This window comes from Marmota marmota, unplaced genomic scaffold, assembly GCF_001458135.2.
Source record: "Marmota marmota marmota unplaced genomic scaffold, marMar, whole genome shotgun sequence".
In the NCBI taxonomy this organism is placed as follows: Eukaryota; Metazoa; Chordata; class Mammalia; order Rodentia; family Sciuridae; genus Marmota; species Marmota marmota.
In genome coordinates this window covers 2,063,849-2,091,411 of record NW_026000037.1, presented here as the reverse complement: position 1 = coordinate 2,091,411, position 27,563 = coordinate 2,063,849, and the positions used below count along the sequence as shown (strand labels likewise).

General features: G+C 37.4%; 1 protein-coding gene and 1 pseudogene across 6 annotated transcripts in view; both read right to left on the bottom strand.

Moving 5' to 3' along the window:
- The window catches only part of Spata5 (spermatogenesis associated 5), a 371,863-nt gene that overhangs the window by 168,986 nt on the left and 175,314 nt on the right, over window positions 1–27,563 (bottom strand). For 5 of the 6 annotated variants that reach the window (XM_048812010.1, XM_048812011.1, XM_048812012.1 and 2 more), the window contains 2 exons: window positions 7,766–7,819; window positions 6,000–6,079 (listed from right to left, as the gene is read on the bottom strand). In XM_048812010.1, the coding sequence (XP_048667967.1) occupies window positions 6,000–6,079; window positions 7,766–7,819 (134 nt within the window). The remainder of the gene's footprint in view (window positions 1–5,999; window positions 6,080–7,765; window positions 7,820–27,563) is intronic. The other variant, XM_048812009.1, reaches the window with a different exon arrangement.
- On the bottom strand, window positions 16,719–26,603 carry LOC107136564 (annotated as a pseudogene).

Sequence of the window (27,563 nt, the reverse complement as noted above, 5' to 3'; positions counted from 1 at the left end):
TTGATGGGCTCCCTTCATTCCGGAGAAAAAACTAAAGATGTTATAGCTCATTGCTTACAAAATTTTGCCACTGTGGGCGTTCCAAAACAGTTAAAAACAGATAATGGTCCTGGTTATACTTCTACCTCTTTTAAACAATTTTGCTCATCATTTGGCATTACTCATATAACAGGAATTCCATACAATCCACAGGGACAAGGCATAGTTGAAAGAGCTCATCAAACTATTAAAATGTACTTACTAAAGCAAAAAGAGGGAATTGGAAAGGGGTATATGTCACCCAAAGATAAACTTAAAATAACCCTTTTTACTCTAAACTTTTTAAATTTGGATTCCTCAGGGCTTAGTGCTGCGGAAAGGCATATGTGTCCAAAAAATGTACATAAGCCTAAGGTACTTTGGAAGGATATTCTAACAGGACAATGGAAAGGTCCTGACCCAGTGATTGTCTGGAGTCGGGGTTCTGTTTGTGTTTTTCCACAGGGAGAACAGCAGCCGATTTGGATTCCAGAGAGATTAACTAAAACAATTTCTACAGGCCAAAAGGAAGATGATTTGACTCAAATCCATAACAGCTGATATCCAGAACTCCAGTTTGGCTATTCTTACATCTGCGACAGTGATTAACCAGGATGCTTTTTTCAATATTTATTTTATTATTTGCCTTTTCCCACATCATAAAGTTCTATTTTATTTTTGAGCTCATATAAACCTAGGTTAATGTTTTTCTGATCAGTTTTATTTTTTGACTGTGGAGTTTTTAAGCATTGCAATGGAGATTTCACCTAGGTAAAGCTACAAGGCCTTTACTATTGTCTTATGTGTTGTATGTTATGTGTGCACACTTCTGTTTTGTGTTGTATGTCTGTATGTGCGTATGTCCATATATCATATATGAGGAGCGCTCATGAATAAATGGATCCGAATTTTTTTATTCACGTGATTTTAATGGTTTAATTTAGATTGGGTAAACAGCTGTTGAAAATTGTTTTAATATGTGAACAAATAAGGAGGTTAACAGATCTGTTTGTTTACTTTCACCTTTCCTTCTCATTATATTTAATAATTCTGTTCAGGATAATGTAAATTGTTCAAAAAATTGTTTTCTTAGTGCCTGTTGGAATGTTACATAATTTTTTTCTTAGCATCATTGCCAGAATTCCTATCTTCATCCCAGTGCCGGTGAAGACAAACATAAAACCAAACTACAGCTTCTTCGATAGTTATCACAACAAACTGTATAAACTGATGCATCAATGAATAATAACTCAACAAGTAATGCTCAATCAAGGAGTCGATTTACTTTGGGAGGAAATGGACATATTGACAGATTCCTCTGCTTTGAACTGCTTGCAGACCTTGCCTGGACTATGTAGCATTTGTATGCATTGTGAACTATCTGTTGGTGCAGCGAATTGTGGTAGTGCTGGAGTATTTTTGCTGATGGTGTCACCGGTGGTACAATTTTTCAAAGGAGCCCTCAATTGGCTTAGTGTCGTGGCATTTTGCATCCTCCTCCCTTCTACTAGTGATGGTCTAAATTTGAGGGCCAACGTAGGTGAGGCAAAGAACCTCACCCCCCCACTGGTGCAAAGGCCTATCCACAAGTATGGCTGTATGCTGGACCGGTAGTCAGTGACGGGTATGATCCAATTGTAGTGGTACCAACCTAAGACAGGAGGCTCACGCCTAGAGGTCAGCTCATCCAATGACGGGTAAGAACCATATGTTGAATTGGACAATCTATGACAGGCATGGTCCCTAAGCCACATTGCTTGTTGTTTAATTAAACAGAAGGGGGGAGATGCTGAGAGCCACGGCTGAGTCTGTATGGCCCCTGACATTTTGCCAACAGTATTAGTTGACAGGTGAGGCATTACTATCTGCCTCGGCCACTACTTTTGAGTTCTCGAGCTACTTTGGAGTTCTCTTGGAGATTCCCGGGGATTCCCCGAGAGTTCCCATTGGTTGGGGAAGTGCAGGAGGAGGGATTTCCGGGAGAGAGATTTCCGGCTGGGGTTCCTGGACGAGCCGCGTGGCGTTCAGAAGAATTCCCCGGGAGCCTGTGTGAAGTGTTTTCTTGCAGTTCAAAAAATAAAGTTTGTTCCTGCTTCAGTGGCTCGTGATTTGTGCCCAGCCAGACTGCGGCAACCCACCTTCATCGTATAGTCTAAGGCAGCATTTTTCTTCAGTAAGGCTACATAAAATAATGACATCTGAGAACTGATGGCATTTCATACTCATGAAATACCATAAAGCCTGGAATCTGCAGAATACTTATTTCTAAGTCCCAAATTTCCTCGACTAGAATGTAAGATCTGCTGGTGTTGGTGTAGGATTCAATTCTATCTTATTGTCACATTCCTATCTATTGTAAGTTATTAAAATTTAAAAAATATTTTGTAGACATTACTGGAAGCAGCTTTAAAGTTTCCTAAGCAGTTCCTGAATGCTAGGTACTTTGTGAATCTCTCCTGATGCATATAGTTCCACTACCTATAGTTTGCATTATTATTAGAAACCAAGGCCCTGCATTCTGTTCACCATTTTGGCCCCCATACAAAGCCTGCAACAGAAACACCACCTAGTATGGATTTACTGAGCAAGTAAATGAATGAACACTCTCAAAGAGACTTACAACTGCCCAGTGAGGCACACGGTGTCATCACTTACAAGAAGTCACAGAAAAAGAACAACAGATATAAGCTTGAAAGTTAATTACTTAGACATGACTATGTAGTATAACACTTGAGATAAAAAGTGCCTCAGAGTATCCACTCTAGAGTCAAAACATCTGAATTCAAATCTCAGTTCTGCTATAAGTGATGCATGTCCATAAGTGCCCAGGCAATCCCGACTTGGCTGTGGATCTCAACACAAAAGTAAGGCATTTATCTATCTGCATGCCCAAGTTTCCTCACCTGAAAATGGAGATGAAAATAGAACCTACAATTCCTGGGGTTAAGACAGCAAAAGGTCATAATGTAGTGAACAGGAGCCAAACACAGCAAGTCACATTATTTGGAAATTAATTAAATAAACAAGATGGGCCTCTCCAACTATCAATCCTACAGATTTATCCCTAGTTCCAAACCTTTTCTAGTCTTCCTTGAAGTCTAACCACCACCAGGCAATCACTGTCAGGCTGATGAGGATGACTGGGGGTCCTGTGACTGGCTAGAAGGACCTAGACAAAGGAAGCTGTTTTAGGAATCTCCAAATTCATTAGTCTCATTTCCTCAATCAGTGGGGACTAGGCCAGCTTCAACAACTCCCTAAAACCAGGTCAGCAGCCTATTTACTGCTTAGTTTGTTGTCCTCCCCACTATAACCTTGAAAAAGGTAAACAATGAAGCAAATTGCCAAATGTATAATGTCCTACACTTTGGATTAATGCAGGAACCTTATTTTTACCGTAAAATTTTACAGTACATAGTAAGCACTAAATAAATGTTACATAGTACATTACTGGCCCAATATAATTCAGTCTTTCTCACCCCAGTGCCCATTCCCCGTCATATTACCTATTTTCAAAGAGTAAGCTACTTTAGCAGCATTTTCAATTTTCCCAAATGTGGCAGAAGTCATTTAACACGTTGCAAAGAAAATACCATGTTTCTTCCAGCTCATAATATAAAAAAGGACCAAAAAAAACAAAAAAACAAAAAAAAANAATTCTATGATTTTGTCATTTTTTAATGCAGAGTAATACTCCATTGAAAACAACATAATTTAATTGAGTATATAGAAGGAGAGAAGTAAATATCAGGCTTATTTATTCTTCAAGTCCCAAAGAAACTATTAAATATGGCAGGGAAGAGGAGAAATTAGTGGATTTAATTAGACATGTTTATAAACATGAAATATACATCTTTATGAAAATCAAAGATTTCTAATGCTTGAGCAGAAAGTATGCCTATGCATACTGTAATCCTATGCATACTGCAATCCTATGCAAGCTGTAATCCACAGCTTCATGATTATCTTGCCCTCTCTTCAGAAAATTCAATGCTCAAAATAATTTAACTTAATATGCATAAGATTATAAAAACTAGCATACATCATAATTCTTTGCTCAATTTGTTAAATATCTTGAATTTGAAAATTAAAAGCTTGATAAGAAGGAATGGTCTCATTTGCAGTGTCACTTTGGGAACAGTCACTTGGGTTTAATATGAATTTATCACAGAAAACAAAATAGCTATGAACGAATGAAATCAATGAGTGTTCTGTGGCCAAGTATAATGTAGAAATGTCTTGTTCATGAAATTTTTCTGTTTTACTACATCAAGAGTGTTCAAAAGTACATAATATTGGTGCAGTAATTTGAGAATTTTTTTATTTCTGTTGTGTTTTCAATATCTAGAAATTGTGCTTAAGTCAAGTAGCCAAAAACAAAAAGTACATGCAGATCAGCCTTTTGTTTTAGTTTTCAAGTAATAACAATCTAATTAGATAAAACATTTACTTCTAGCAGGAGAAACAACTGAAAATAGGAGGTCGGTTCTGAGATTCTTACAGTCAGGAAAAAAACACAACCTAATACTCAATGCACATAAAGCACAACCAGAACTCTACTTTGGACTCCTCAGCATTATATTGATTCATCAGCACTATCTTTTTTTCTTTTTTAAATATCAAATATTATGTGGAGGTTTTGTTTGTTTTTTCTTGAGACAGCTGGCCTTTCACTCATGATCCTCCTGCCCTATTTCAGAAACGTTTCGTGAGTACACTCTGCTCCATAGTCTATCCCCTATCTGGCTTATATTTAACAACCTATTACACCCTGTTCCTTTTTAGGCTCCCAAACCAGATGGTTCTGATGTCACATAAGGGACAGGACATACCATTTCAACAAACTTCCCTGGCTTCATTTTCCTCTCTTGTTGTTAAGATGAACTTGGGCTACTTGTGCCCTTTGTGTCATCTCAAACTTGCAAGTAATAAGAAGGTGCAAGTACTTCAACTCTCAAAGCAAAAAGACTTAAACATTTATGGACATCAAACAGGAGGGGATAGGGAACAAAGGCCAGTCTACTCCCTAATGATAGTTTCCTAGTGACGATGTATACACTAATCTGATAAGGCGTCATTTTAGGAAGAAAGTAGCCAAGCTTCTTATTAGACTGAATCCAAGGAGTTATAAATTGCTCTACCTTCACTGTGATTAATAAATTTTATAATCAATATATAAAGAAGTACAAAATACAATTAATATTATCCAACATGGTATACTTGTAGTACATATTTCTTAAAGGACCTCTAAATATTTGTAAAGGAAAAAAAGCCAGGTACACAGTTCTGATACACACACACACACACACACACACATAAATACACCTCTGTTTGAAATGACATAATAATCAATACTTTTTGTTGCTGAGGCCCAGCAACAAACTATTACAGGTGGAGCATCCCTAATGCAAAAATGTAAAATTTATAACTTTTTGCTCCAAATCGAAAGCTTTTTGAGCATCTTTTGGGGAAAGTTTAAGGAAACATACCATAATCTGAAAAACTAAAATCTCTTAACACTTTCTGGTGCCAAGCATTTTGGATAACAATTCAAGTTGTACTAATTTATATTTTATTCTATCTAATTATGTTTTAGAAACCAGTTTCATCTAGAGAACTCAAAAAAAATATATAAATAACATTGTTTATTACAACTAGGTTCTATTACATCAAACAATTATGTTTAACCCAGTTTTGTTTACAACAAACCTAATTTTGCAAGGCAGTATTAATGGGCCTCTATAGATAATAAACTGTACAATTTAACTCAAATACCCTAAATGTTTAGGGGAGGGGGTCCATGGTATGAGAAAATATTAAAAAACGATTACATGAAATAATTTAGTGGATATGAAAGAAAAAATACAGGGACTGAAAAATGTTTTTTTCTGGAAAAATTTACTGATAAAATTTAAGAAATGCTATTTGCTCCATATTGTAAATGCTAATATTTAACAGCAATTTTTAAAAGTATTTCTTACCTGCCCCTTTCAACTGCCAAGGCATCAAGTTCATCAACGAAAATAATGGAAGGAGCCAACGCTCTTGCTTTTCGGAAAATCTGGTGGAAAGAGTACCACATTAGCCAGTATCAGAAAATTCTGTAATTGTTTACTATTTGAAAACTACATTGAGAACAAAATCTATTATGTACTAATCATCCAGCCCAATCACTTCATATACAGTCTAAAATAAATGTCCAGGACTTTATAGTGGAAGTAAAAGTGACTTCTTTAATGGTGCTTATAGACAAGACTACCAACCTTTCACACAGGTATACAGGACACAGTGCAGGTGAAAAAGAATCAACCTGCTAAAATCTCAGCTCAACCACTGAGAGAACCTGTGCAATCTTCAGCTGTTAATTACTTCTCTAAATCTCAATTTCCATATCTATAAAATGGAGATAATCTAAATGCTTACCTAGTACCTCAGAAGATAATTTTAAGAACTGGGAGGGAAAAAGACAAAAAGCATTTGGCACAATGCCTGGAATACAGTAAGAGCTCAATAACTGAAAGCTCTTGTTAACTACCACAAACACGTTCATTTAAATACACACACACAACAACAACAACAACAACAATATGAAAAATCACCACAGATTTGCACATAAAATACTCACATACCTAAAAGCCTTACACCTTACTCATTTCTTTGAAGACTAGATGGGAAAATGATTGATGTAAAGCCAAGACAAGAAAAATGGCCAAGTTTTAGAGGAGCACAGACTGGATGGAGGAGAAGCCAATCAAACAAACCAATCAGAGCCTAGCCAGAGAGCCACAGCAGTGCTGTGTGGAAAGACACCAGAAAGAAGGCAGCACAGGTACAAGGAAACCAAATGTATGCTGCCTATAACCCGGGCCCCAATTTTTGGATCACATGTAGTATTATCATAAAAATACATATGAATAAATATCACCTTTTTCATCCTGTCATTATCAATTAAGTTTTGCCCAATTAACATCATCTCCATTTTAAAGGGAAAAAAGTGACTTTTTTTTTTTCCCTCATGATCAAGTACTCCAATTCTTGATCTCCCGATACCCAGGTATTTCACAAATGAGGGCCTATTCTGTTGCTTTTTGTGTGTTCCTATCCTCGTATGGCTGCTGTGAGCACACAGTGTCCTGTGTGAGGCAGATCAAGCACTGATTATTAGCAAAGTCAAGACTTGTGGTCAAACTGCTGATTCCAAATGCCCTGACTGTGCACAAATTTACTAAGTTGTACAGCTTCCCCAATATGAAGGAGTAGCACCTCAGTCAGGACTGGCAACAAAGGCCTGCCTTCAACACACAGGAGTGAAGAAAGAGGTGCTGTCTAAATCACCAGGAAGAGGCAAATTAAGCAGACAGTACACTGAAATTTTCATATACTAAGTTTATCCAATTTAAAGGTCCACCTTGTTTAGAAGATTTAAATCTCATGAGATCTTGTGTTCTCCTTTACACAGACATGTCTTTTTTAAAAAATACAGAAATGCAGTTAGTTCTTAAAAATTATCTTTACGTGGTTAAAAATAAAGGTAATACCATGATATTAAATACATATGTATGATACTATAGATGAAACCAAAAATTACATTTTCAAATAAGATATATTTGCCTGAAGAAAAAGATATATCACTAAAATGTGGATTTGGAAATTTCAGAGTCTGTTACCCAAAACAAAATGGAAACCATACATAACAGAAGTTGTAGATCTCCTGTGAAAAATGCCACTTATGGCCTCATCTTCTTACCTCTCTAACTGCTCTTTCAGATTCACCAACATACTTATTCATTAATTCAGGCCCCTGCATGAAAAGGAAACACAACTGTTCATTATCTTCATAAATGCAACCAGATACATTTCTTTTGATGATGGAGAAATAATATACACAAGAGGAAAAAGTAAATAAAAATCTGCTTTTAATTAAATTAGCTCTATTAGCATGATTATTTTCTCTGGGTATTATTTCTAACTCAAAAATTAAAGTGGGGCTGGGGTTGTAGCTCAGTGGAGGAGCACATGCCTTCCATGCGTGAAGCCCTGGGTTCAATCCTCAGCACCATATAAAAATAAATAAATAAAGATATTGTGTCCATCTACAACTAAAAATAAATTTTAAAAAAATTAAAGCCTTCATATGTTTCTAAAGCCACGTATCAATTCAAAGGAAAAGCTGTGTGACTAAACATTTTTTAACACCTCGTTCATCATCTGTCTATCTATACATATATGTTTTTACAATTCAGCTGGCAAGAAGACAGAACAGTCTAGTCTGGAAGACCAACAAAAAGATAACATCCATGGATTCCCAGGCTAAACACTGGCTAATACTGAGTAGGTCTATATATTAGTTTATTTCTAAATCCACTACATCAATAACCCTATCTGACAAGAAGCAAAACCTCAGGTGTATACTTCTTATGGTTCTATGCTGAGCCTTGAAAAAGTAAGGAGATGGAATAGGAATCATGTAACCATGACACTGCCTTATAGTCTCTGGATGTTCTCAATATAAAAGTTGCACTCCCATAACCAGACCACAGAGAAACTTAACTATAGGGTTCTGTAGAACCAAACATGCCCTTCTTAACACCAGTGTCCCAGCCAAAGAAGGTCTCTGCGATAGAACCAACTCTTAGGACCACCCACACTGTTAATCCTCAGAGTATCACCCTGTCCCTGTGAAAAGTCTCCAGTATCTAGTCTTTATTCACGGCCTCTGTCTGAATCCTCCTTCAAGTATGTACAACTCAGCACTCCATCCGATTGATGCGATTTCTAGCTCCTTCTTGTGTCAAGGCATTTTAGGAGGGTATTATGGCTAAAAGGCATCGACCTCTAATAATAAAATTCTATCCATTTTTAATAATCAGTCTTCCAACAGGAGAGTCCCACGAAGGTAGCTGGTCTCCTAGTGATACAACACATACCACTGATTCAGAGTTCACTGACTTTTACAGTATGCACAGACTGACACGTGTGAATAAAACTTACGCAGGTAAGGCTCTAGTATAGGTGGAGCAAAGAGGCAGGGAGCCAGTTAAGCTACTTAAAGTCTGAGGTAGGCAATGTCAAACATGAGTGCAGATTTTACCCTGTAAGCAATCAGAAGGGTTCCAGGGGAGGGAAGGGGTTACAGGTCTACTGCTGAAAGGTGACTCTGGCCACAATGTGAAGGAGACTCTGGAAAGACACACAGGCCAGAAACTAAAACCAGTAATGAAGTGCTTAAGACATAAAGGTGTGAAACAACGAGGGGCAGGATTAAGGCAAATGGTGAAATGGAAATGAGAAGATACCACAAAGCCATTAAAAAGCAATTGCAGAGAGCAGAATTCAAAGATGAGAAAGAATAATGAAAAGAATAATTCAAATTCAGCTTAAGAGCATTACTTTTGGTGTTCATGACAATGACTTAATCATGGAAAAGGGATCTTCAATATTTTCAGAGTAGCTAATCTCAAAAACATGTAGCTCTTTAAAAATACTTCATTTCAAAATAATTAAAACTAAAGTACATTATAATCACTGTCATAAGTACTAATATTTACTATAAATTTACTATGTTCCATGAACTGTTCGAAGCACTTCATGTGTATTAACTAAGCTATGTAAAATGTCAAAGAAGCACTGATTTACAATGAGGACTTCAAAGTTGTAATTTAAAGATTCACACAAAACCAAATTTAGGGAAGATCACCATCAAGCACCCAGTATCTCAATTTCTTTGCTAAAAGTAACTGAAGTGATTGACATATAAAGGCACTAAATCAGTCACTCATTCATTCAACCAACATTCATTAAGTTCCTACAATGAGTTTATGGCTTAATTGAGGAGCTAAAGCAAGAAAAAAATCATAACAATAAAGAGAAGGCCATAAATGAAACAAAGATTCCTTTCTAGTAAAGGAATTAACCCTGAACAACAATGAGGTAATAACTGTGTTCAATCATTTAGAATAGCTGAATCAATATGCTTCTACTATTGTCTCAGGCATTAATCAACAGTAACTTTGATACTTGTGTTCAAAGATGCAGGAGTGGGAGGGGGTAGCAAATAAAAGGCAGAATAATTCCAGAGTCTGAGAGAAAGCCTGGGGTATCTTAGCACCCAGTTAGACAAGGAGAAAGCTAATACACTAGAAGAGAAAAAATCTGAGTATAAAGGGCTGCTTAAAAAAAAAAAAAAAAAAAAAACAGGCAAGTACAACAGCGTGCAGGAAGGGAAATTTTGGAATCATATGAGAAGTGGAATCGGAAAAGGAAATTCAGGTTCCAAGATTTCACAGAAAAAAATTCCAAAGTTCAAACTGCCAATCAAAAGACTAATCAGAATTTTGACAAGTAGAGAAGTCATAATTCTTATTTGTCCAAGACAATTCATCCTTCACAAACACATTAAGATTCTAAATACTTAATATCAAATCCCTATGCTCAGATGCAATGGAATCCTCCAGTGTTCACAACTTTCTAACAAGCTGTCATTCTGCCTGTGGAAATACACCATTTTTCCTTATAGAATCTTTTATGATTTCAACCAAGCTCAAAAGAACAAATCTGTTAAAATCTTTTGAATGGCAATTTTACCAATTTTTTCAATTAGAAATATAAAGTACTATGGACTAATTTGTTTTAAACCAAACTTATGACCCAGCACTGTTATAAAAGGTCGCGGACAAAGGCACCAAGGCTCTGGGAAGGTCCCAAGGTAACTAGGACCGCAAGGACAAGAGGGCACCAAAGGAAGTGAGCAAGAGAAGCCCAACACATGGCACCACTTTCCCACCCAGGTGTTTCAAAATACACCTTTTGAAAGAAAATAAAGAGTACCTGGCACTCACAGAGTAGAGGAGCACCAAAGTCTAGAGTTCAGGGGCATCTAGGAGGAGGAATCTCAGTAAACATACTTTATTTTTCCAACTAGAATAGAGGAGAAACACGTCATCCCTCAACCCTGGTTTGACTAAGGTGATGGGTCCCTACCCTAACTGCCTGTATAAACAAAAATTAATTATATCAGGAAGATTACAACATCATAGTTAATTAGTTCAGGAATAAAAGAAATTATGAAGAAGCTTAACATCATACAAATACTCAGCCAACAACTTTTTATATACAATTATATTTTATACAAACTCCATCCAAATAATCAGTTATGCAATCCAGAAGTTATTTGGTGAAGCTAAAGAAACAGGAGACAGAGGTGGGTGTGAAAGGGCACTGAGGTTGGCAAAAGAAGGGAGTAAGAACCTGCTATGGTCTAAATGTTTGTGTTCTCTCAAAACCCATGCTAGAATTTAATCCCCGATGAGAAATTATGTGGAAGGGTGGGTTTTGGGAAATGATCCAGTCATGAGGGCACAGCCCTTATGAATGAGATCCGTACCTTTGTAAGAGAGGCCCCAGAGAGGGCTCTCCTTTCTTCCACCACATAAAGATACAGTGAAAAAGAGGACCATCTATGAACTAGGAAGAACCCTTATCACTGAATAAACCAGCACCTTTACCTTGGACTTCCTGAACTGCAGGAAACTCAGTAAACATACTTTTACAGAATTGTAAGAAATAAACTTGTTGCTCATAAGTCATCCCCAGCCTATGGTATTCCTCCCCAGCAGCCTAAAGAGACTGCAACAGACTCCAAGCCAGATGGCGAGGGAGTCCATGAACATTGCAGCACACTGCAGCTCCACCTGATAAAACATCAGAGAAGAGTGGCAGTGGCCAGGGGTAGGGTGAGAAGGATGTCAAGGAAGGGCCACAAGGACGAGTAGAACAGGATGATGGGCCAAGAATCACATCCTGGGGAGAAGCAGCCCAGCACAGGCTGCAAAGTCACTGGAGTGAAGAGCAGTAAGAAAGGAGTCGGTGACAGCACCCTGACACCCGCAGAACCTAATAGGGGAAGGAGCAAGTCCACAGAGAGAGAACAGGGACAGGCAGCAAATGTGATCTTATCCAGAAGGACTCACAGATTACAGCTGCCAAGTTTTCACTACTAAAGAGGTGAGCTGTAAATAGAAAAAGGAAATCAGAAAGAATTTCATTGTAATGAAATGGAGACGGTACAAATTCAAGTATAAAATTCAAATAAATGAAAGGAAAAAATCTTGACCCACAGGCATAGAAATACTGGAGATGGGAAAAAAGGTTCAAATACAAACATACCCAGAAATAACAGAGTGACAAAACAGCATACATGTCTTAAAACCACATATTATAAATTTTTCAAAAATAAAGATATTAAAATCATTAAGAATTAAAAGTCATAATACATGAAATGAAAAATGCACCAAATGAGCTCACAGCAAACATTACTTAAGAAGAGAAATACCAACAAATCTTAAGGCAGAACAACCACTCAAGCCAAAGCGCACACACAAAAAATGAGAGCACATGGCCTCTGGGATCTGTAACAGCACCACAATGTCTAAGATACCATAATTCGACATCCAGACAACAGTGAAAGGAGATAGGTTAAAAATATACATTTGGTTTATATATATACACACACACACATAAAAAATATATATATATGGGTTTCTAAAAACTGGACACAGTGGCACACACCTGTAATCCCAGTGGATTGGGAGGCTGAGGCAGGAAGATCATGAGTTCAAAGCCAGCTTCTGCAATTTAAGCAAGGCCCTAAGCAACTCAATGAGACCCTGTTTCTAAATAAAGCATTAAAAAGGGCTGGGAATGTGGCTCAGTGGTTAAGCACCCTTGGGTTCAATCCCTGGTACCAAAAAAACAAAACAAACACAGATCCAAAAACACCTCAATGAACCCTACTAAGTAAACCACAGCAAGTATGTAATGATTGCTAAAATCCAGTAATAAAGAGAACATCATAAATCAAAGGACATATGTTATATGCAAATAAAGACTCTACTGACAAGGGAAGCCAATGACAATGGAATGAAAATGCAAAAGTGCTGTAAGAACAAAGAAAGCTGTCAAGCTAAAATGGTATATCCTGAAAAACTGAAGGTAAAGGAAAGACACCATCGGATAACCCAAGCTGGGAACCTGGGGCCAGAGCACCTCCACTACAAGGGGCTTCAGAGAAAGTTCCAAAGCCCGATGTGCATTTGTGACAAATGGAAATCCAAATCTATATAAAGAAATAAAGTGTCTTGGAAATAATCAACATGTGGGGAAATAAAGAGAAACCACCTTTTTAATTAATTTCTTTAAAAAATAATTGACTAAAATGAAAGTAATAACAACACATTGTAGAGTAGAAGTTATGTGCAGAGGTAAAACATAGATGCATATAGCAAAGGAAAGAAATGTATATTGATGTGTGAGAAACAGAAAGTCTGGTGGTCCATTTTCAGAATATACTATTTAGCATTAAATGCAAAATTGGGATATAAGATCCAATCATAGCCATTTTAACTACAGCCCTTCCCTCTGCCTGCCCCAATGTTAAAATTAGCTAATCACGTAAATTTTAACCCCAAACTACTCCTATCAGAGCACAGGGCAGTGCTATATTAGGGACAAACCCCTCATTCTTTAACTGTCTGGACTGACTCCAGCATGATCCACAGTGCCTCTGGCCTGACACAGATGTTCCATGTTCTCGTTTACTAGAGCAATGACATCCATGTCGCCGTTTTCAGAGCTCTGTCTTGTTCGAGCTCATGGTTTTTGTGATGAATTCACATTGGATCCTGTGTATCTAAATTAATATTTTGTTCCAATCAGTTTTTCTCTAACTAGTTTTTAGCCCTCCATTCTGCTCTGCCTGCTGTCTTTATTCAGAGCTCAAGTATTCAAGGAAAAGCTAAAAATCTTTTATCCTGTTGGTTTTTATATGTAATCATACACACCAGTGTACTGTATGTTGTGTCTACATATGTGTTTTTGTCTATATATTGTTTACATGTTACCAAATCTGGCATATAGATAAATAAGAGCTCATAAAAAGGATCCAAATGCTTTTTTGTTCACATGACTTAAACCTTTCAGAAAGAGTTCAATTTAAATTGGTTCAATAGATAAAAGATGTCTTTAAAATTACTAACCCACACGTTTTTCTAGGTGGCCAATCAAGAAAACATTGGTTTTACAAAATATGTGAAGTGCAATGTCTACTGCTTTTAAGGATTTTTCTTGGGCAGGAAAACTGACTTAAACTGTTAATTACACTTGTCTGATACCCTGGTTTCCATGGATAACCTAAGTTTAAAAATGTGTAAACAAGTTTTAATATAAATAGAATTAATCTTCATAAATGTGTTAGAAAATACGTCTAATTAATTTGCAAAGTTAAATATTAAAACAGCCACTGCTAGATATGAATGCAAGTACTCTTGGTTTCTTGAATACTGTAAGACAATACACTTGGGTCTATTAAATGTGTTTAAGATTTTGGTAAATGAGAAAACAGACTCCTATTTCTGGGTCTTCACTGAAAGCAAGGTTATTAAGACTTAAAAATCTAACAGGTTTAATTCCATATACAAACAGTACAAAAGTTTCAGCTATTTTAAAGTTCTATGAAAAAGAAAAACAACTCTACCTTATTAAAAAGGATTTGTTTAAATTCAGAAATTTAATTAGGATTGTTTCAGAATATAAGTTTAAGAAAGGGTCTAAAACTAGAATAGAGATATTAAAAAGTTATAAATATAAAAATATATTTTAATATGAAGATTCAGAAGGAATGGCAAAGTATATTCTTACGTTAAAGATGAAAGGCGACAAAACCAAGGATGTAAACAATTCGTAGAATGTTTAAGTAAGCTGCAAAAGGATTGTAGAAGGTAAATTTTAAAAAATTCATGTATATGATTAAGTTGGATATAATCAGCACGAAGTTATTCGCAAGCTTTTTTTTCTAAGGATAACCTTTAATATGCTAATTCTTTAGGTTTAAAAACAAGAGGGGCTCCTTAAAACATTGATCTGCTCTTATCCATCAAAATATGTCTATTTCTGATCATCATCAACACTATTTTCTAAACTTATATAAGAGATTTAAAGTTACACTTTTGACTTTTGTCAGTGTTGCTAACATATGCAGACCTGTGATTATAGTTACCCTACACTATGGATTTAAATTTTTCTTTTAAAAGTTAAACTTAGTTAATATAAAGACATCAGTGTAATTTTAATACTAATAATTATGGTCTTTTTTTTTTTTTTTTGCTATATTAGATGTATTCATGTTCTCCAAGTATACAAGTCTTTTAAAATGTAAAGCTTAGGAGAGCACTTTACCAAGCTGGTGTTCTCCAAATTAAACTTATCTGCAGAGTTAGTCTCTTTCAGACTTGTATAAAAATAACAAATTTAGCTGGGTATTTATTTATGTCATCTAATGTTTTATAATTGGATAAAAACAACCTGTCATCAATAAGTGATATATAAAAATTTTGTGTTACTCATACATTGGGATGGTAATTTAAATATATGTTTGAAAGGTAATCAGGAGAGCCTGATTTACTTAAAGGCTGACAATATGACAGGGAAACATTGTGCTCCCTTTTCCACAGAAAGAAACTTAAAAGCTCTGTTAGCTTTTGTTTGATTTGTGTTTCAGATGTAATACTGTATTATGTTAACTGATAGTCATACAGACTTGGGAACCAATATATGAAAATTTTGTAAAATTATATTTAAGAGAAAAAGATCAACTTCAGAAATAAAACACTTTACTAAAATTAGTCAAGAGTCCCACCTCACCTGAGAACTTCATTTTGTATTTTCCTTGTAAAATGTTATAACTGTTACCTGTTAGTGTTTGCAGCAGCACTTCCTCTAACAGAACAAAGTGAGTTAACTTGAGATAATAAGCCATCACCTGTAGTACAGACAGGATATAATGCTTGGAACAGTGGTCTACTTTTCTTTGAAAATAGCCCTTACTGCTTTGCCATTGCAACTTATTTCTTTCTCTTCCTCTCTCCCTTCTCCCTAATCTTGAGGGAAATAAAATTACTTTTTGTTCCCCATCCTAGGCAGAATGACCTATCCTTGAGCACACACGCACCACAGCAAGAAAGTAATTCAGCCTTGTGAATGGCACCAGAAGATCTCAGAAATGACCTAAATCTCCCTAAATTAACAAGTGAATTACAACTTCAGACAGAGAACATGTAGAATGTAGCCTTTGATTCCCCCCATTGAGAGAATCAGCCTCTGGGACAGGTGTTCCCTGTGTTTCTCCTTTGCTAGCAAAGCAAAATGAAACTTCTTTCCTCAAAACCATATCTTTGATATTGGATTGGCATGGGGGGCAAGAATCAAGCTTTCAGTAACAAGCTAACTTCCAGTAGTAATACTCCAATTAAATGGAAGGAGTAACACACTTAATAGACACTGAAGTTAAATTATAGACATTGAATTATAGACACTGAAGTTAAAACCCAGGCAAGAGAGTAAAAGGGTTAAGGAAAAAGCAGTCAATATTTTGGCCTTGTGCTCTAAGTGTGACAGCAGGAGCAAATGTGACTCCATTTTGTTTTATGACTTCATCCTGTAAAACAACCATGCCAAGTAGAAGGGTCAGGACTGGGGCAGGATGTTCTTTTCCTTTTGCTATAGAAACCTTTAAGAACACGGAACTACCTAATGGGGTATTGTTTCTGTAACTAGGGTAATGGGGCTCTGTTTTTGTAACTGGGGTTAACTGTGATTGGTTAGGCTTCCCGCTGCTTGACTGCACTCTCCAGCTTCTGTAACCTGGCTTGCTTGCATTGGCTGGACCCCTGAACATTCCTTTTGCGGTTTTCAGGCTTATAAGAAGCGCCCTTGAAATTGTTCGGGGCTGATCAGGGGAACAGCTTTATGTTCTGATCAGCCGCCACCTGTGTGCTTAAATAAAGGCTTGATTCGATTATATGTGAGTGGTCTGGAAGTCAGTTTATGAAACCCCGGACGAAGCTTTAACTATAACATAAGGTCAGCCAGGATTCAAAGGATGGGACCTCTCCAAGGGCCCTGAAACTCTAGTTGAGTCACCTGACCTCCCAAACAGGAGACCAAGAAGACCCCAGGAAACAGGAAGCCAACCAGTGCACATTCTGCAAACAGGAGGGTCACTGGACAGGGAAATGTCCCTGATGCTTCTAAAGGAAGCTACATGTAGTCAGCAAGACCCTCACCCATCCTGGCAGATGGCACAATTGGTAGAGAAAAAGCTAAAGGAGCCAAGAAGCTTCTCAAAATTTCCTGACAAATCTCAGCTGACTTTTAACAACAGAGAGGAAAAGGGTCAATTTTGACCAACTTGTTCTTAAATACCTGGCAGGAGAGTATAACTAAAACTATTTTTGGTTATATATGTGACTATATATTTAAAAGATAAGACAATAGTTCTTTTAATGTAACTTAAGATGTACATTTGTGTCAGTCCTCCTAAAAGTAAGTAAAACTAGGAAGTTATAAAAGAAGGGTTTTGGGACAGAAGTGCCTTATAAAAACCACAAAAAGCTCTCTCAGAGTGACAAGTTTGTGCTGTGCCAAGTTGAAACCTATTTGTATGTGTGCATGCATGTGGGTGGGTTCCTGATATGATTATTATGAGCTGCTGCTCAGACTCCTCTCTGGAGTTTGCAATTCATCGCTTCCAGCCTGGCGACTTGATTTAATCGAGACCTGGGAAGAAGACAAGCTTCGGCAGAGCTGAAAAGGACCTCACCTAGTGCTCCTGATCAGCGGGATGGCTATCCAAACTCCTTAAAAGGGGGGAACTCATTACTGTGAGTGGTTTCCACCTCAGAAAGTTAACAGGTGCAGGACGGATGGCAATACCAAGGGCACAAGGACAAAAACGAAAATGAGACCAAAAGATATAAAGAGAAAAAGTGGGGACTTGTGAGAAATGGAAAGTCTGGTGGTCCATTATCAGAAAATAGTATTTAACCTTAAATGCAAAATTGGGATGTAAGATCCAATCGCAGCCATTTTAACTATAGTCTTTCTCTTTGTCCTCCCCAATTTTAAAGTCGTCCAATTGTGTAGACTATGACCCCGGGCGTCTCCTCTCAGAGCAGGGTTGGTGTTGTATTAGAGATAAAAACAGGTGGAGTGTGTCCCAAGTGGGCTTGCCTTCCAGACTTTGTTTAGTAGCACACCCTTCTGCAAAAATAAAGTTTGCCTTGCCGAGTAATTTTTGAACACATGCCTGATTTCTTATGGCATCCCAATATTTCTAACAGATGTGAGAATCTTACACTAAAAAGTGATAAGAGTATTGTTTGAAAATGCCTATGTGTAAGTTCTTGAGCAGGAATTTTTTTAAAAAGTAAAACTAAGAGGCTTAGTTACTAAAATAACAAGGAAAATAAAACAAGAGTACCAAAATTAACCCAAAAGAAGAGAAGGAAAAGAAAAACAAAAAAACAGAAGCCAGACCAAAATGACAGGCATAAGAAAGCCTTTTAAAAATTATAAACATGCCCAGTGAAGCAAAATGGTCTTCTTTTTAAGTATGCAAAGATGATTTATTGTGAGGTTTACAATCACAAAAAATTGGGAACAACTTGAAAGTTCCTCATGGAAGGTAAACTAAATTCAGTTCATCCTTACAACGGAATACTATGCAGCCATCAAGATTAACGAGGTAAGAGAGACGGAATGGTGTTACAGAAATATTAGCTTTAAAAAGTAGGTAATAGGGCTGGGGATGTGGCTCAAAGCGGTAGCGCACTCGCCTGGCGTGCTGCGCCCCAGGTTTGATCCTCAACACCACATACAAACAAAGATGTTGTGTCCGCCGAAAACTAAAAAATAAATATTTTTTTTAAAAAAGTAGGTAATAAAGTAGGATATATGGTCTCATTTTCATTTAAAAAATATATAAATCTATATAAAGGCATAGAAAAAGATAAGAGATACAGTTACCAAGGCATTAAAAGTAATAATTTTGAAATATTAGAGTTTTGGTGATTTAAATTTCTTTTGTGCTTATTTTCTATTTTCACATGACATAAAGAATGTCAGTGTGTGCAATATCTGTTCCTCAAAAGAGAGCAGTATAGTTGCAGAGCGTAACCAGGGCTAGATAGACAAGATGTCTCCTTCAACACTGGAAGACCTGGAACGTACTGGTAACGAGGTGACAAGACTATTCCAGCATGTTCCTGCTGTGACAGCTGCATGGTATGAAGAGACTCTCTACTTCCAGGGTTCCTTGAATGCACTCGGAGTCTTCTTCCTAGAGTGTATGACCACATTCTTAGCTTGGGCTAAGAACTGGCAGATGTCCAGCAGCAGATGATGGCTGGGATGGAGATCTCAGTGACTCTTTCAGAGATGCCAAAGTGAAGACAGCCACCATCATGGGGAGGGTCAAGAGCAAGTTACTGATATCTTGTAGAACTGGTAGGCCCACGACCAACAGCCACCCAGCCAGCAGCTCCAGCCAGCCCACAGCTGTTTGGGAGCTCACAGGATCTGACTGGTAGCCGAACAATTTCAACGCGAACACCTTAGCAAACTGCAGCAACAGGGCTTTCCTCTGCTGTGACACAAGAGCCAAGATTTGCGAGAGCTTGGCCAACCCGTGAGCGCAAAGAAGCCACCCAGCAGGACGCACAGGGCTCAGAGCTCTGGACCCTCACAAAATGATCTTTAAAATGGTTTCTGCACACTGTTTCTATGGATTGAATGTTCCCACAGTTCACCTACTGAAATCCTAACAATGCTATCAGGAGAGAGGGGCTGTGGGGAGGAGTGATCAAGTCACCAGGGTGGACTCTACTAAATGCAGGTGTCTTTGTAAGAGGACATGCAGAGCCGGAGCTTTCTCTGACTCCACCACCTAAGAAACTCCAAGTCAGCCACTTGAAAACCAAGTGCCAGCCCCCTGGTCTCAGACTTTCCAGTCTCCAGAGTTGTGAGAAAGATACCGTTCTTATTAAAGCCACTGGATTTCTGTTACAAAGGCCTGAATCAAAACAATGAGCACTTCAAAAAGGTTAAAATATGATAAAATGTAACAAACACACAGGTTAGAACACAGAGGATCAGGGTTAAAGAAAAATCAACAAAAACCAGTAAAGGATGAGAAGAGCACCCCAAAGTTCAAGTTGACAAAATCCTGCTGCCCCAAGGGCACTGTCACTCATTATGTTTAATTAAGATAAGGCATCAGATAGCATCAACACAGGAATCCCTAAGTAATAACAGAGGCAATTTTATCTTTCTGCCTGACATTTTTATTAACCGAAGACAACTAACAATTTTTAGAAGCTGTTTCAGATAATAGATTAGACATTGTCTAAAAATTGATAATGAGGTTAAGTGGGGCCAGATGTATGAAATGGGCTATTATAAAAATCTAAAATGATGTTATCTATCATTTAAGGTATTTCCACCTCTCAGGCTGAAATCTAGCAATAATAACTAGGCTAGGGAATACATGAACAAAGCTGCCAAGTAGTTGCAAGGAAACTACTTAGAACAGTGTTTTTGAAGATGAAATGTATTCATAATTAGTTTATCAACCATCTGTACATTGGTATTTAAATTGTCTCTAAGCAATTATGCTTACATAATAAAATCCACTAAACTTATTTCTCCCCAAATATACTATAGACTTCATGAATCCAACTTCATCACTATGATTCAATTATCTCAACTTCTTAAATAATCCAGCCCTCAAGCAGATTTAGCGTGAATAAAGACAGGCAGGCATGGCAGCACACATCTATGATCCCCTCCCAGCACACCAGGGGGCTAAGGTGGGAGGACCACAAGTTCAAGGCCAGTCTCAGAACTTAGAGAGATCCTGTCTCAAAACAAAAGGGGGCAGGGGGATAGAGGTATAATTCAGTGGTAAAGTGGTCCTTGTTTCAATCTCCAATACAAACAACAACAAACAATAAAATCTTAGCTATGCTGAGGCACAATGTTCTTGTTTTTTTTAAAGGATCTTGAAAATAGTAGCAAAATTTAATACCAACTCAATTTACAAGCTTACTTTCAGAAACAGGATAGACTGTGTACGGGGATGGGCAATGTAAACCAACCTAGGCATTTCCCACACAATGCAGACCACGCGGGATGAAGTGTTAAGAATCACACAGTACACTTCGGGCTCTGGGGGCCTATAATTTCTGGGGTACATGTAACTACTTCTAGGTACATGTACACTAGGTAAACTCTTGTATATATACATGAGGAAACATGCACAAAAATACTGAAGCAAGGTTCATGACATAAAAATAATCCTGGAAATCTCTTTTAAAATGCATTAATATAAAATAAACATATAAATTATAACGTCCTCACAGATGGAGTATTAGGACACAAGACTCTGAATGGAAGACTACACAACAAAGGAAGAGGCTCCGAGCAAGGAGACCAGCAAGGAAGCTATCATATAGACTCAAACACTGCATAAAACAGCTCTAGCCAAGACTGAGTGTTCTCAAAATCCAGACAAATGTTTTAAAGTTAATGCAACAGTTGCAATTTTTTCCCACTGATTACTAAGATCATTCTGCATAGTTTCACCTTGCAAAATCATTTTTACAGCCCTGAACTATAGTGGGAAGCAAGGACTGCCCCCATTCCTAATGCAAGTGTGGAATTACACATCTACCTAAAAGGACCATGGCATAGAATTAAGGAAATGAGTAAAACAAGGATCAGTCACAGCCAATAAAATAACTTTTAGATAATTAGATAAAATAACCTTTAGATAATTAATTTTATTGGAGGTGGGATATGGTAAGAAATTTTTATGCTGATTTTATTTAGTTTAGAGCAACTAATTAGGCAAGTTATGGCCTGACAAATATCTGAAGGGACACTGCTGGTGTCACTGTTTTGATTATATTGCATGCTAACTCTGTATTGTTTTTGTTCTCATAACTAATCTCTACAAAGTTATACAGTGAAGACATTTCTTTAAGCAGGCAATATAATTCAAGGGAAATACACTGCTTTGTAATCATACAGTCTTAACTGAAGGGAAAAGGCCAGAGAACATGAGAAATGGTCATCACTCTCTACAGACTGGTTCTATAGAAGAGGAATGATTTAATGTCAAGGCTAGAAAGTAAAAGATTACAGTTACTTCATGATTTCTTCTTTGCTAAGTATAATGTAACTGATCTTGGCATTTTTAGTACAAAAAATAATATGGTTTAAAAATCCAGTGTACAGACTTCATATTCTGTTGGAAATATGAAAATAGAGCAAATAGCCTGAACCAATTAAAGAACGATTGCTCCACTCCCACAGCAGTGGACTACAGGACGCTTAGTGGCAACGCTTTGTTTCTCCAAAACAAAGACCAAAAACCAAAAAGAGAGAGAGAGAGAAGAAAATCAAAAAGATCTGAAAATTTAACCTGATAATTTAGCACTGTGAAAAAAAATCTGGGCTGAAATAATTTGAGTCCAGAGTTACCAACAAGTGATGGCAGTGATAAATGACCATGGTGGGGCCCCTTGAAAAGATTTTTTTCTGCACTCTTGTTGATGAACCTTAAAGCAATCCAGGTAGCTAACTGTTATGTGGCACTGGTCTAGAATCTAACAAGTCAGAGCAATTTCATCAATAAGGAAGGTTATTTTTAGTTAAAAGTTCAAGTTGCTACAAATCACTGTATTCTGAAACAGATTTGCAGAAGTTTACATTCAGTGTCAAGATATACACGATATTCTACTCTGCCACTAAGAGAACACTTAACAGAGCATAGATGTGCTAACACATTTTTTGTTCCCTCTGAGGTTTTCATTTCTTAAAACCAGAAGGGAGCAACGATTAGCATATGCCAATTTTATGAAATCTTGCTAAATGTTTAATATATATTATCCCTGGTCCTGTTTGGCTATGGTCTGAGTGTGTCCCCAGGGTTCATGTGGAGGCGCTTAGGGTGGCAATGCTGAGAGACAGAGAAGGTGGGCCCTTTAAGAGGTAGGGCGTGCTGGGAGGCACACAGGTGTCTAAGAGAGCTGCCCTCAGAGGGATTAAGTAGCTAGCTCTCCTGGCATCACTGAGCTCTTTGGGAGTGAGCTCTTGTAAGAATGAGCCCAGTCTCTAAATCACTCTCTGGACTTCCTTTCCATAATGTAATCTCACTCTCATTCTGATGCCACATAGATCCTTACCAGAATCCAAACCAAAAGGCCACCCAATCTTGAACTTTCAGTCTCCAAAACTGAGCTAAGTAATTTTCTCATCTTTTAAGTTAGCCTGCTCTGGGTATTTTGTTATAGAAACAAAAAAGGAAATAATACAATCTCTTTTATTGCTTGTAATAGCCCTTTGAGTGGTATATTATCATAATTTTATTTTAAAAAAATTAAGTGAAAAGAGTGAATTAATGTATCCAAAGTCACACATTTTAATTTTAATAAATGATGGAACTGAAATTCAAATTTCTTAATTTTAAATTTGGCAGTTAGAGGAACTGCCCCAAATGCTTAGCGACCATCACGGTAAAAAGCAAAAGATTAAAAATTAATAAGCCTTGTGACACTATTCAAAGACTGTATTAGTAAAAGGGCTTTAGGAGTCAGTCTAACCTACCTCATTTAAAACCTGATGCAAACAAAAGGGTAAAAAAGCAGAATAATAACGTGCCAAAAGTCCTAGAACAAATTCAACTGCATAAAAGATGATAAAAATGCAGGATTTGGGCCTCCAGATCAAGTACTCTTTCTATAAATCATGCTGTCCTGTTTGTTCCAAGTCCTTAAAAGAAAAGGTAAATGCCTTATTATAATTGTAAAAGTACCAGCAATTCAAATTCAAAGGTACTAATGGTGAGCAATGAAATTTTTTCAAAACAGATGCCTGTATGGGTTAATTTGAAGATAAAAATTTTACTAATATTTTTTACCACCAAGGGACCCATTTATGTGTAACTTTAAGGTTCAGATGAATATAGCCTGGCCCATGAGTCGCACATTTGTTCATAAGTTGTTTACCTCCTTAAAATTAATCATAAATGCCTACAATAAAGTTGGTAAATCTAGATAAAATATTTACTTTCCAATTTTGCTTTCCTAAATCCACAGTAAGTTAGTTGTGCCACGAGGTGCCTCCAAGGTTACGTGCTCTTCACTGACATGAGTGAGCAAGAGAAACTGCCAGGATCAAACTCTACAAACTGGCTCATTTGGGAACAGTGTTACTTTCAGCATCCCAAAGCCAAGATTTCCAGTGTTCAAGTTTACAAAACAATAAAAATATCATAAATATACGTGAAAATATTTGCCCAGCTGCTCCATTAACCTAATGAGAACTAAACCTGACTCACCTTCTGTGAGAACCAGACCTGACTCACCTTTTACTGTGTTTCATTCTAAGACACCCCATCAGTCACAAATTCAAGGACCATATAATATTTACACCTCATGCTCTTGCAATCTTACCCCTTTAATCACCACTGGGTTCTTTCCAGGCTTCCCAAGGGCTTTTTAAATGTGTCTGACACCTGCCTAGTACTTTTGGCTAGTACAATTCAAATCAAGTTTTTATAAGTTCTGAAATGTCTGGGTAGGGCAAGTTAACCTGAGTGTTAACTATGGTTAAACGTTAGGGAATACACTCATAAAAACCCAAACTCACTTGAGATACAATTACTTATACAGTAACATGAGTAAAGGATCTTGAAAATTAATAAGAAAAAAAAAAAAAAAGTACACCCTCAGCACATGGAGAAGGCCATTCTGGGAAAACACTTCAAAGAATTTGAAAACAGGAATCAAATCCGAGTCAAGAAATGCAGCAGAAAAGCAAAATCCCTAAAAAGTGAGAGGACTTGGCAGAGAAGGAAACAGAATTCAAGCTGTTCTCAAAAAACAGTATAATAAAACCTTCCCCACAATTCATTCATTTAGAGGGGGAAAAAAGTGACATGTTTCTTCAGAACTCCACTGTAGGCGCCACTATGGCTCTCGCAGAGCATGCCATCAAGTGTGAGTGTGCAAGGGCGCGCGCGCGCGCACACACACACACACACACACTGACCACTCCCACACTCTCACTCTTCCTTATCAACTTCTCTGCAGAACCTCCAAGCCTGGTTTTTAATGTCAAGCTTTCTCCTGAGCGACAAGCCTATGTACACCAACTCCTTTTAGCTACATCTAACCTCTGCCCAGAGGCATTCTCAAACCCAACTTGTCTAAATCCCAATTCAGCATCTGTTCTCATGTCTAAATCCCAATTCACCTCCAACCTGCTTCTCTTCCTCTCCAGAGTAGGTTACTTTCATTTGTCAATTACTGAAAGTAAAATTTTAATCACCTTTGACCCTCTCCCTTTCTCATTTCTCACATACAATCAATAATCAAGAACTGTAGATTCTGAAGGTTACCATTTCATGACATTAATTGTTTAGGTAAATGTCTCCCTCACTAAATTATGAACTGACAGCAAGGAGGCCACCCAATATGTGTTTATTTACCACATATGGAACTCAGCACACAGGAAGTCCTTAATTCTTAATTCTCTTGTCACAATTTTAAAACAATTATAAATATTTTCAAAGTGTTACAAGCATGAAATTATAATATTTATTCCAGCTATAATTAATTTTCAAAGAGAAGCTAAAACACAAAACGTCACTAGTTTCTGTCAGCTAATTTTTCCATGAACAAGAAATTAAACAATAAAACTTTCTTCCTTATAAATTTCTTATAAGTCTAAAAGCATTCTTCTCTTTCTAAATCTAAGTCTTGAAAGATTCCAATGCCAAATATCATTACTATAATTCTTACCCTTTTATCTAAATGGAATATTCTCAAGTCAAGACACCCTCTTTTACATATTAGTTTTATCAACTGATATAAGCCAAACTCAAAAAATAATAATTTATTAACATACACAGTGTAAACATATACTACCCCAACTCTAAACTGGCCGCTTGCACACATAAATAACAATGCCAAATTTAAGTAACTCTTTAGTAACTATGCAAAACTAACAATGGCATATTAACTATTCCATTTGTCCCAAGAACCACCAGTTAACTATTAGTCAGTTTGTAATAGCCATTCAAAGTGATAAAGTTAAGTATCCCTCTTTATTTAACACTGATGCCAATAACAATCAATTAATGCAAATGAGACACATAAGACAACACTAGTTGGAGAAAATAAGGGAATTTTCAAAGTTAAAACAAATCAAAAAACTTAAGGAAATTAAAGAGACACTAAAAAAGTTTCCGAATCTAGATGGGTCCAAATGGCAATAGCCCTACAGGAAGAGGATGCAGAGCTGGGATGCACAAAAGCCTAAAAGAGGACCCCATTCCTGGTTAGATCCAATGAGAAACTGCACAAGGTGAAAGAAAAAGTGGCCCAACCAACAAGGAAAGAGTGTCTAGTGCTGGGGTCTAGGTTTGAGGACAGAACTAACATATGCTGTTAGAGGTTTCAACCAAAAACAAGCAGCTCAGGGCAGCCCCCACCCCCATTCCCCCCAAGTCCTCCCCAGGCTTTTCTCAGAAAGGCACCTAGAAGACCAAGGAAGGAGGATGGGTGGGAGAGTTCTGTGCCATAGCTCTCATTCGGGAGTCCCTGCCCTCCCCAGGACTCTTCTCCTGTAGCCCAGGCATCTGCTTGCTGCTGCACACCACTCAAGAGCTGGCCTTTCAGCTTCCTCATCTCCCTGAATGTCCACATCACTGGATCTGTGATAATGACCTCAAAACATTTTTTCTCTAATTGGTAGACTTTATTTTGTAATAAAGTACAAGCTTTACAGAAGAATTGAGCAAACAGCACAAAGAGCTCCAATGCCCCTGTGCATGCTGTTTCCTCTATTATCAGTCACTTACATTATATCTGTTCAAATTAATGAACCAAGACTGATACATTCTGATTAAAGTCCACAGCTTTTTCAGTTTTCCTTAGTTTTGACCTAATATCCTTCCTGTTGTTGTCCAGGACCCTATCCGGGAGACCCTAACTTTACATGTTACCTACCATACCTTTACAGCTACTGTGACTCCTTGGACTCCTCTTGGCTATGACTGTTCCTCAGACTTTCCCTTTCTGATAAACCTTGACAGCTTAGAGGAACACTGGTAAGGTATTTACAGCATATCCTTCAACAGTGATTTGCTTAAGTTTTTCTGATGGTCAGACAGGCTTTTGTTTTGTTTATAAAATGAGTTTAGTTTAATAGCACTTGTGTTTCATAAATATGATTGCAAATGCTTTAGAGAAGAGGCAAAACTGTGAATTACAAGACTTGAGAATAGCCCTCATTAAAACTGATGAAAGTTCAGCAATTGACATAAGTTATTTTTACTGCTTACAGCATTTTATTTTTTTGTTGTTGTTGTTGGGGGAAGTCACGGAAGTGCCATCCTCACAAGCCTCAGGGCGTGTGCTGTCGGCTGGGGAGGTGCCTGTCAGTTCTCCCTTCTGTGAAGCAGTTCTTCCCTCCCTGTTCACGCTGGATTCTTTGCTAGACCATTAAGCACAACTGACACTGAAGAAATGGTGAGTTATGCCCACCAAAAGTTTTTGCTCACTGCCTTTTATTAACATAATCCTCTCCAAAACCCATAACCTACCAATATCACACACTGTCATACACATTATAGAAAACAGACACAG